The sequence below is a fragment of the Pipra filicauda genome, unplaced genomic scaffold (genome assembly GCF_003945595.2).
Source record: "Pipra filicauda isolate LSUMZ 115617 unplaced genomic scaffold, ASM394559v2 scaffold33_size4404698_pilon, whole genome shotgun sequence".
In the NCBI taxonomy this organism is placed as follows: Eukaryota; Metazoa; Chordata; class Aves; order Passeriformes; family Pipridae; genus Pipra; species Pipra filicauda.
In genome coordinates this window covers 1,680,790-1,691,920 of record NW_024104465.1, presented here as the reverse complement: position 1 = coordinate 1,691,920, position 11,131 = coordinate 1,680,790, and the positions used below count along the sequence as shown (strand labels likewise).

Genomic DNA, 11,131 nt, shown 5'->3' with positions numbered 1-11,131 from the left:
TTGAATCCTGCCATTTGCACTTGGGTCAGGAACAAAGGAAGGATTTTCAGTAATTTCATGTCAGGAGTTGAACACTGTCCGTAAAAGGCACTGCCCAAACAGACTGTGGCTACATTTCTCTCACTGCTATTCAGCATGACAGACTAGGAGATGGAATTCAATCTAAATTTAAGCACTCTCTATAAACTATTAATAGAAGAAAAACTGGTAGCATGAATCATCATGTGGGAGCTGCAGAGCAACAGCTAAAATATATAGAACTTACCTTTACACAATAAATGAACTGTTGGAGTCGCAGAGCCCAGAGAAGAAGTCAGTTGATTCTTCTTCATTTGCACTGTTCTCATTTTAGTCTGAGGAGCAATGAGAGGGCAACCTTTGTTTAACTTGACAAAATACACAATTGTGTATAACCAAGCTTTGTCACAACACAAATTGGAGACAAAAAGTAGCTACTGACCCTGCTCCCCACCACTCTCTGTGAGGGAATAGTCTGTGCTGGAAATGTTGGTGCAAAATGACAGAACTTCAGAGGTTTATAAAGTCAAGTTAGTGTTTTAGCACCCTGTTCCAATGCCTGTGTAAGAGCTGTACCTCTGGCCAAGAGGGAAATGGCAGCAGAAAACCTTCCTTTTACACATTTCTTCTCTGCAAGGATGATAATCCAATGGCACCAGTTTGTTAGACCAGCCATTTTACAGAAGGATGTTTTGCAGCTCCTGAACTGCAAAACTGACCCTCCAATGCTGTGATTTTCCAGAGGCAGCCCTGGCTTTGTGCAGTGCAGGCTTTACCCAGGGCTGTACCCCAGTGCAGCCCATGGACTCTGAGTGTGGCCCCGTGGAGACACTCGGCCTTAACTCAACACAGTGGCATTTTGGTGCTCTGTGGGATATTTATTTTTGAAAAATATGATACTGTCAACAGCTCAGTGAAGTTGTCTCCAGACTGTTATGTCTCCTCCTCAAGTTTCTTTCATTTTTAAGAGCTTAACTTTTAGGCTTCTGGCGTGAGGAAAGAGCCTAAAATGGTTTAAAAAAAGGACATAAACAAGGGAATGAGTATGCACAGCACTGGAGAGAAGCACAAATATTTCCTCACACTATATAATCAATGCAAGTATCTAGGAGAAAAAATACTGTGATAAGACACTATTGTGTTCAACCCTGTTTTCATAATGAGATTAAGAAGGTGCCAAAGAACTGAAAATCCCAAAGGGCCAAGAACATTTAAAAGTCAACGCTGTATTTTTCAAACAGGGCATTTCATATACAGAAATTCAGTTCTACAAACAGGGTTCAATTAAACCATGGTGATACAGAGGGCAATAGCAGACAAAGACTTATAAAAACCTCAACTTGGATTAGGATTGATGGCATCAGTCCCTCATCTACTTTTTAAAAATTCGTGGAAAGATTTTTTTTCCTCAACAAAGACTTGCAGGGGAGAAGTTTGAAAGCAACTCTTCTAATAGAAATGAAGCTGACGGAAAACATTTAATTAAGCATTAGAAATGTTCTAATCTTGAGGTGCCAGGAATAGAGACACTAATTAGCCAACTTCTCCATTCAAGGTGTTGGGCTGCAGCACTGAGCAGTAATTCACACAGAAGGTACTGGAGCTTCCACACCACCAACACAACTTTCTGAGCAAATTCAGAGAACTCTCTATCTCACTGAACCTTTAGGACTGAGGATGAAAAAGAAAACATACCAGTTCGAGAAACGGGAACACAAATGTTGGGCCCAAGGAGGGACAGTGCTGAAAAAACAAGATGAAGTGAGGGAGCTGAGAGGGTGAACAACGTGCAGGGCACAGAACTGAGGTCCTTTTTTGTTTGTTTGCTTGTTTTTTAGAAATCCTACCAGTAGCTGCTGGCTGTTAACCTCCCAGTTAGTAAGGGAAGTTGTTAAGAAAGGAGCAAACTTTTAAACAGTGTCTCTGTTTCGAAATAATTTTGTGGGCTAATAACATACATTTTCATGAGCTCCTCTTGTCTATGCCCTTTGTAGAACTACACACACCTCCTGGCAACATACACGATATAATCCAAGTCTCTTCTGCTGATTAAAGCAATTTTGAAACCCTTTATAATAATTTTAACTGTAAGTTCTGTATTGCTAACCTAGTTCCTACACTGAATTTAACTGCAGAACAACCATGACTCCAATATTAGCTTTTGTGATTTAATACAATGGAATATTATATTGCTGTTGCTTCTGAGGTTTTTATTGTACTATTCCATATAACTGCAGTTTTTCATTACAGTAAGACCTTCACAGTTATTTAACCAATTTTATTTATATTCAACTTAAACACACTTATAGAGCTTGCTTCACATTTTTAACAAAGTTCTCTAGTGACAGCTTGGAAGACAATCCATGAAAAATACTTTGGTTAGGGAGTAGGGATATGGGAAAGAAAAGCTGCAGCTCTGCAGACTGTGCAGAGTCAGTTTGAGTGTTACCTCAGGCCTGGCCGTGTCCTGCCCGATGCCTCTGTCCTGAGCTCCAAACGCTCAATCCAGGTGGAAATGTCCCTTCTAAAATGCTGCCACACTTGCTACAGGAAAGAAAAACATCTCTTTTCTGACATGAGTTTACTACACTACATTTCTAAAAATATTTATTTGCAGAAGAAGTATGAAAAATGAGGATCCATGCTTAAAAACAGGATATAAATCTATTTTGAGAACGAGAAAGAGGTTTCTTAAACCACTGTAAATTCAAGGAGAATATTTCACCTCAGGAAAGGAGAAGCAAGACATTGTCTTGCAGAATAATATCACCAAGACAAAGACTTTTCTGGACTGCTGAATAGTCAGAAAACACCACACAAAACCTAAAAAAAAAGAGTAAGAAATAGGTAGAATTAAAATATCTATACTAGCCAGTGTATTTCAGAACAATAATTAGAGGCTCAATCCAAACCTCTGGACATAATTTATTCCAGAGCACTTGAAATTAAACCTCTAAAGGAACACTCGAAAACAGTTACCATCCAGGATGACTGAGATCAAACCAGATTTAAGGTGTTCTGACCTTTATTTTCACTTGGAAATTTTATTTTTAGGCATCTGCTTTAAATAGCCTGAACTGCTCTAGAGATTAAGTCCCCAGTCCCTCTCCAGCCCAACTCCTTTAGAGACAGAGAGGGCGTGAGCACACAATTACCTTACTTGGGTTGAGTTAAGCAACACTGGAATAATTCTACTCCTGCAATGTATGAAGGAAGTTGCCTAAATGGAACATATTCTCTGCAGTTCCCTTCTCCAGGACAATACAGGCTAAGCAGATGCCTCAAACATGTCCCTCTTATCTCGAGTACTCACCTCTTATCACTTAAACCCCTCTGGGGGTAGATACTGTGAAGTGTGCTGGTATAGCAAGAGATATGGCTTCCAAAAAAATCCTGAGGTTATGTGCACACAAGCCATTCACACACACTCCTCATCCACAGCAGATGGATCTCCCCAGCTACCTCCTGTAACACTCCTGAAAAACCAGAGTGCCAGAAATAGTGTTCAAATAGTCCCTTTTGTAGTGGCTTCGCTCAAGAAAACAAACACACGTTCTGCTATTTGCAACCTTTATTTCAGGGATAATTAAGAAGAAAACATGGCAACATTGGCAAATCGAAGGCATACATACTAAATACTCATACAGAATATATTATGGAGAAAGTAAATGCCCAGATCTTTAGTGGTCCTTGCAAACTAAAAGCATATTGGGTCCTCCAAAAGGTTTAGCTTAACACAGGCTTGCTGACTTCTTAAGTTCCAATGATTAACAGCTTGTGCCTTTCAAACCAGAAATGAAACCAGGGTGAAATACAATTGGAACATTTGTCCAAGTTCTCCTCAAACCTGTATTTCTCAGCTCTAACCAGAAGCAAACAAAATGGTTTTTCCTCTTTATCATTTAAATAAATACACTAATACACCACCCTAAGTATCCAAGACAAGCACTTCTTGAAACATGTTCCATTTTATTCAGAACCTGAAGTACATTTATGTACACACACGTTTATACATGTGTGTAATATATGTACAATTACAAATTTATGCAAACCCTCTCTATGAAAAATGTCCATACATGTCAATGTGTGTGTGTGTAAACTATTCAAAAGGGTTCTGGGGAAAAAAGCAAAGTACTTGTTGTCTAGAACAAGAATTACTAAACCCACACAAAGACTGACATAAAACAGTTGTGTTTCAAGGAAGAGTAAAACGAAAACAAATCAGAAAAGCTGGATGGATGAGAAGAGCTTTTAAGAATCACTGGTTTTTACATCATCTTTAAAGGCCGTGGAAAATGAGCTTTAAATTAGCTATTTAGGAGATATTATTACTGGCTGCAGTGTCATCTCAAACAAGGTTAGTCCTTATCCAATATAGTGCTGTGAAGTCAGATTGAGACATCAATACAACCCTATTCTTACACAAAATCCTAAGTTCATCACACTGCTCTGTCAGTTCTGCCTCACACCTGAACTGAAGCACCCTCACCCGAGGGGTGGAGGTACCAATTAATGCCCTTCTGATTCTGATCGGGAGAGTTGCCCAACATTAAATGGGATCACCACCTTATTTCAGACACATTGAACAACTCTTGATCACTACTGACCTAAAGTGAACTTACAGTCTGGAGGCAAACTAATCTATGCCTTGTTTAGTAGTGTTATTCTTTCTTCCCATTAGATAACAGAAAAAACACTTCTGTTCAAAAAAACCCTTCAGATATATATAAAAGTGCTACTTAAAGACATAAAAATTAACCTTACAATACACATAAAACCAAAAGTTTCTAACAAACTGAAATGTTGTAAGTTACAAGGATTAATCACTTGAGTATGTTACATGTACTTGTGCCCTCTTAGCTGAACTGAGTCCCAAGTAACCATCCTAATTGAACATATGCAAAACCTGGAAAGCCTCCAGAGAAATTTCAACAATGGAACAACAAAAAAAAAAAAAAAAAAGAAGAGCCTCTTTCTCCCTGTTTGTTGAAACAGAGTTCAGAACCAAAGCTGGACCATTCCATTACTGCAAGTGCAGTCTACAGTGAGAACAGGTCAGTTTGTGATCCGTGGAACCAGGACTGCCAATGGCTCCTCTGCAGCAGGAAATGTCCACTGGGCTCCCTCACTACCATATAAATACACCAGTTACATGCAATTAAAATAATACATAGATCACGAGGGTGAAAATGCACAGAATACATTGCTATGCTGGGGCAGAGCCAGTTTTAAGCCTTGGCTTCCCCAAACAACTTGCTCATATTCTAGAACTATGCAAAATACAAAAGCCTTAGAAAAGTGCAACAAAACTAGCTTCATGACATTTTCCTTTCCATTTCCATAAATACAATCTCATAAAAATATTATTAAACAGAAGCATACTTCCCAGTGGAGGACTAACGTGCCACATTTCAGCCTTCAGTAAATGATTTTGTCTAAACTGAAACCCCCTGAAAATAGGGGATTAAAATGAAACCAGCTTAATTGCATGAGGCTGCTGTAATACTCTGCCAAAAGTTTGCCCTACTGTTCTGCATCCCCAAGTCCTGCTGGAACTGATGGGAACTTTATGTGCAACTCTGTGGCAGACAGTGGCCTAAGGGTAAGGAATATTCCAAGTAAAAGCTAATGTCAGTTGGAAGAAAGTCATCTGGTAATCATAGGTTTTACTGAAGTTTCAGTGGGAGGAAATAATTCTAATATCACAGAACGAATTAACTCGAGGAGGGGGGGACAGTGGCTTTGTCAAACTGAGTTGGAGGGTGTTGCACCCCAACAACTGGCAAGCGTAGCAAAAACATAAGGAAAGAAAGACATTCGTATCAATTAACAGAAATCAGAACTGTACAAACCTCAATCTTTTAAGTTATTTAGCAGTAATTATTAAAAGCATACTTGCTACATATTCCAGATGCTTAACATCTCGGCTTTGATAATTATAAGGTGTACTAGAACACTGATTCTGAAATCAGGGAATACAACAAAAGAAACTTAGATGAGGGAAGGACTGGGAATGCCCAGCAAGCAACACTAATTTAAAACCCATCCAGCCACTCTCCTGTGAAAGCAGAAACACTATTAAAGATACTTTTCTAAACAGGGACAACTAAATGTATTGAGATGTCTATGTTTTGCCACTCAACACACACTAACTCAGGAAAGCATGTCTAGAACTCACAGATGAGGAAGACACTTTAACAGCACTTCTCACCAAATAATTTCTCAAACTGGCTAATATTACTGAGCACTCATACACTAATGTAGCTTAAAGAAAGGAACTGCAGAAATAGAGCTGGGCAGAACGTAAAAATAAAACAGAAATAAATATTGACTAAGTCAAGGGAAGGACCACAAACAAACTATACAGTTAATTCAGTCTGTACATGAACATTACTTATCTTAAAATCCTCTTTCTAGGTTACCTCAGCAAGACCATTACTCACAATAGGCAAAAAATAGCATAAAGGTGTACAACTGCATTCCTTCCCAGCAGAATTTAGCCCCTTAACAGCTCCTGCCTGATGCAGCTGCAGTTCAGCTGTGGTTGTGTTAGTTACAAGAGGCAAATGAGAAGTAAAGTCCCCACAAATCACATGAACACAGTTTTAAAGGCTTAACTTTAGCCAATGCATAGCTTCACACCAGCCATCCCAGGGGGCAGCTTTGGGAGATGCTGTCACACACCACCTGAACACCAGACAGCCTTCCCACACCAGGCACAAGAACACAGAAAATAAGAAAAACACCCAGAAGTTCTCCAAATCTCCAACTTCCCCGACAATCTTAGTTAAAATTCAGGTGTAATAAAAATTGTGCCCTGGGCCAATTTGGTACAGAAACAGAGAAAACTGAGTGAAAGTAATTTTTTGGTGATGCGAAAGAATCCAAATGCCTGAAGTGTTGAATCACAGAACTGAAAAAAACAGGTAAGAACTTAACACTGAGATCAGTCACAGAAATGAGTCTCCAATAAGAATTTTTTCTGCCACAGCTACACGATTTATAAGGCAGATCCTCAGCAGTTTAAACCACTGTACTGCACCATTATAGCAAGGGCCCGATTTATTTCTCCTTATGCATGTAAAACCAGAGCACAGCTGCTGCCAGGGATATTAATGTGAGTTTACACCAATAAATTAAAGCCAAGTTCATTTAGCTCTGGCAAATTAAGGGCCTCCTAAACCATGACAATGGACTTCACAGGAAAACACAGAGTGGAAATATTTTATAAAATTGGAGACAACAAAATTATCAGAAATGCTACACGTAACTCAAAGAATATATTTTATGCAAAAGACATAAAAATCTACCCATAAATCAGAATCTGATGCAATTATATACTACATTCTGGATAGCCTATCCACAAACACAGTTTTAAAAGGGAAAATTTCACTCACAGTTTTTCAGAGGCATGGAAATGAGAAGGCTTTTGTGAGGGCCAGAGATTCACACCAAAGGTACTAAATTAGTGTTTCTATTTAAGAAGACAACCAAATCGAACACAACCAACTGAAAACCAAATCAAGTGTAACATCTACAGATCGAGAGGATGATCCAGCTGTACCTGCATCAGGATGTCCAACAGCTCCTTTTGTTGCCCACCCCAGCCCTACAGCTGGCAACGAGTAACCCTGATATCCTACAGCACAGGCATTTGCAAGGCACATAGTAAAATGCAATAATATAAATGGATGAGAAAATATTTGCCCTTTTTCAGTACATTCAGAAATATTTTCTGGATTAAAAGGAAAGTAAATCAGCATAAACTTGCACTTCACATGACGGTGAAAAAACCAGGCTGTTTCAGGATTAACTATGAGTAGGAACCAAACACAACAGTATCTTCCAGATATCCAGAAGGGATACAGCTATTTTTCCTCTTGAAAAACTGAATGTGTTTTGAACCTTCAGAAAAAACCTGTTGCAGAGTGCAGCAGGGCATTGTGTTTGTTTTAGATCTTCCATTGCTTCATTACTTCCACCCAGCTGTGCAGCACCTCAAATGTAAAGGCTCAGATACATCATTATAAAAAAAACTCTTCATGAAGCCCAGTGTTCCTGGGCTGAATTCACAGAGGTTTATCAGACAGATCACACCAAGAAGAAGTTTACAGAGCTCTGAAGTTCCAAACAAGGTCATTTTTATCATCACTGCTAGCTTTTCTCTCTTTTCTCAAGAAAGAGCAGCTCTTTTTAACAGAAAGCATCTGGCAAACATGATTTCTCCTTTTACAACTATTAGTGTTATTGCAGTTAAGGACTCAAACAACATTCCAGGTAAATGAAGTTGACCACTGGACAGGAAGCAAATCAGCTCAAAGCTCAAATTACCTCACCAAAACAGGTCAGGAGTGAATTTAGACCAAGAAATGCTATCCCTTTTCAATAGAAAAATATTTTTTTAAATCTAAGGCAATGAATAAGACAATCATAGATAAGGATATCTGTTCAGAGGATAAACAGAAGGGAATTTTAAACACTAAGTGGCAAAATCTGGAATTTAGTAGTAGTAGTAGAATACAAGACAGCGGTAACGTGGATTTCCAATAAGACTATTCTTCCTGAAACTTAGGAAATGAAGCAAACAAATTTTGTGAAGAAATATACAGAAGAGGAAACTGCATTTCAGACTTTTATTAAAATCTGTTAATGAAGATTTTTGACTTGAAATCTCTCTTGCAACGAGAGTCTTTAGATAGTGTTGGCTCTTCAAATGCACCAGTTAATAATCTGAGGGTATCTAGGCTACTTCTAGTGCTAAAGAGCTGTAAGAATGTAGGAGCCACTGCTGCTCTGAAAACTTCTCCAAAGTCCCTCAGTGTGTGTTAAGTAGTTGTTTTACAAAGTTTCATAATTCTCACAGGCACATATCAGTGTAAGTGTATATTCTTATACAATGCTAGACATGCTGAATTATTACTCTTCACGTGGGCTGGGTTCTTCAGATGATAGTTTTTGGATTTGGCAATACTTTTGAGTTAAATCTGTGCTTTTATACCATGAAGAAGTTTCACAGATGCCAAGCACAGTTGCATTCACTGGGTTAACATCTATGACATTCAAACTGTCCTTAAAAGTCGTAAGAGCACCATAGGAAGGGCAGATTCATTTTCCTTACAACAGGGTTACTGTGTTGGAAGAGCCTGTGCTTATAAACTGCAGCTGTTACAGAGCTCACTGCTCAACTTGGCTTCTGCTTAACATTAATGAGAGATGTGGCTTAACTGCTGATGGGTGTTCAGAAAAGTAAGAGGCAGAAGCAATGACAGAGTGAAGTCTTCCCTTGGTTCAACAAACAAGATGACAACAAACAGCTTGTGACAAATGGATACATGAATTCTGAGCCATTAACATTCCACACAAGGCCCTGAAGTGCCAGGACGTATCAATTCAATGATCTCTAAGGCACTTAAAACTCTTTTGCCCAAGAGCTGCTAAATGAATTCAGGTACATTTTAGGGAAAAAAAAAAAACAACAAAAAAAAGAAGTTGAGCAGACTAAAGTTTCTCAATTCCTTCCTTGTGACAGTGAGTCATTTCCACGCAATATTTGAGACTACTGGGTGTACACACATTACATCAGTTCCTCCATAGTTCTGGTCACAGAACATCTCACCTTCTGTCAGTCAGATGAGGATGTGCAAGATCAATGAAAAACACACAGGAAACATGGCAAAGCTGGATTTGGAGACCAACTATTTCACTGTTACATCTTATTGAAAATATCTTCTCTGCAGAGAAAATGCTATCCCAGTTCCAAACTTGTCCCACAGATATCCGTGATGTGTGCTCGTATTGCTGTAGAATAAAGCCCAGGGTAGCTGAGTGTGCTGTACAGGCAAAGGAGGAGAGGGAAGAACAAGCCATACAAGGGTTAATTATTGATTCATTTCTGTCATAATGGAAGCACAGGGAGTTTGCACAGATTCCTTGAAGTAGAGTGTACCCTGAAAGCCAGGAGCTGCGTGTGCTAGTGCTTACAATCCATAAGATAAAGATGAAAGCCACATCACTGTGACAGAGGTAGGCCTATAATGAAGCTTTAGAATGAAGACTTCTTCTGTGCCAAATTTTTCGAGGTATCAAGAGCACTTTTCCCCTCAATTTGTCATTATGGAACAAAAGCTTGTTTTCCTAGAATATTGTGCACATTTTAAAGGATGGAAAATAGCTGTATAGGCAGTAACTAAGTTACCATTAAGAACTCTACTGCATTGGGCTGCCATATGCTGTGGGTAGAATATTCAGACTCTGTGGTGTCAGGATGCTACAGAAAATTCAGTAATATGATGCCATGTTATCCTTTTCCTTCTCAAAGCTTTATCTGTACATTCAGTCTCCTGTGTGCATTCACCTCACTCTCCCAGGAAAGAAAGCTTCAGGAAGTCAGACTGGAAAGGCAGCACATAAGTAGTCCAGGCTCTTTAGGCTACATAATTAATCTGAATAGCTTAATAACTTGGGTTATTCCAAGCACTGTGGCAACAAGTTCTCGCTTCGAACAGTTGTTTCCAGGCTTAGTAGCTGCAGCAATCTGAGGCAATCCAGGATAGCGCCACTGAAGTTTGAGGGGACTCAAATGTTGCCAGTTTTCAGTGAAATGGGGATTAGCATTTCAGTAAGGTTTCCATCTGGTAGCTCCCGTCGGTTCTATGCCGTGGAATGCTCGGGGTTCAGGTTTCAAAGTACTTGTAAATGGCTGTAACGTACAGCATGACATTCTGCCAGTCCGGCCGCTCCGTGCGCACCATTTCATTGATGTCCTGTCACAGAAAACACACTGGTCAAAATCAGGAGTGATAACCTTGAGAGCAGGGGGGCTGTGTTTTCACACCTTCCTGGGGATGGGTAATCTGTCAAGTTTCCACCACGTAAAGCACTGACGAAGAAAGCTCTGTTTCGTTCCATATATCTTTGCATTGTTTACAAAATGTAATTAATAGCATATCTGCAGATAGGCATTTTGATCTTAAGCCAACAAAATAACCAACACTGTGCATGCTTGAGCTTTCCCCCACTTGGTACAGTTGGTGTAATGGTCAGACTTGAGTGTTTACATACCCCTACACCAGCCTTGCAAATCAACACAACCTACCCAGGAACTGTGAGCCTG

At 39.4% G+C, this 11,131-nt stretch overlaps 1 protein-coding gene across 3 annotated transcripts in view; it reads right to left on the bottom strand.

The window, feature by feature from the left end:
- Window positions 1-280: 280 nt before the first annotated feature.
- The window catches only part of SPECC1L (sperm antigen with calponin homology and coiled-coil domains 1 like), a 69,489-nt gene continuing 58,638 nt past the window's right edge, over window positions 281-11,131 (bottom strand). Inside the window, exons 16-18 of one of the 3 annotated variants that reach the window (XM_039384120.1) lie at window positions 2,468-2,562; window positions 1,714-1,761; window positions 292-353 (exon numbers count right to left, since the gene is read on the bottom strand). In XM_039384120.1, coding sequence (XP_039240054.1) covers window position 353; window positions 1,714-1,761; window positions 2,468-2,562 — 144 coding nt within the window. In that variant the 3' untranslated portion in view covers window positions 292-352. Of the gene's footprint in view, window positions 354-1,713; window positions 1,762-2,467; window positions 2,563-3,571; window positions 10,782-11,131 lie in introns of those variants that run through there. The other 2 variants (XM_039384121.1, XM_027714202.2) reach the window with 2 other exon arrangements.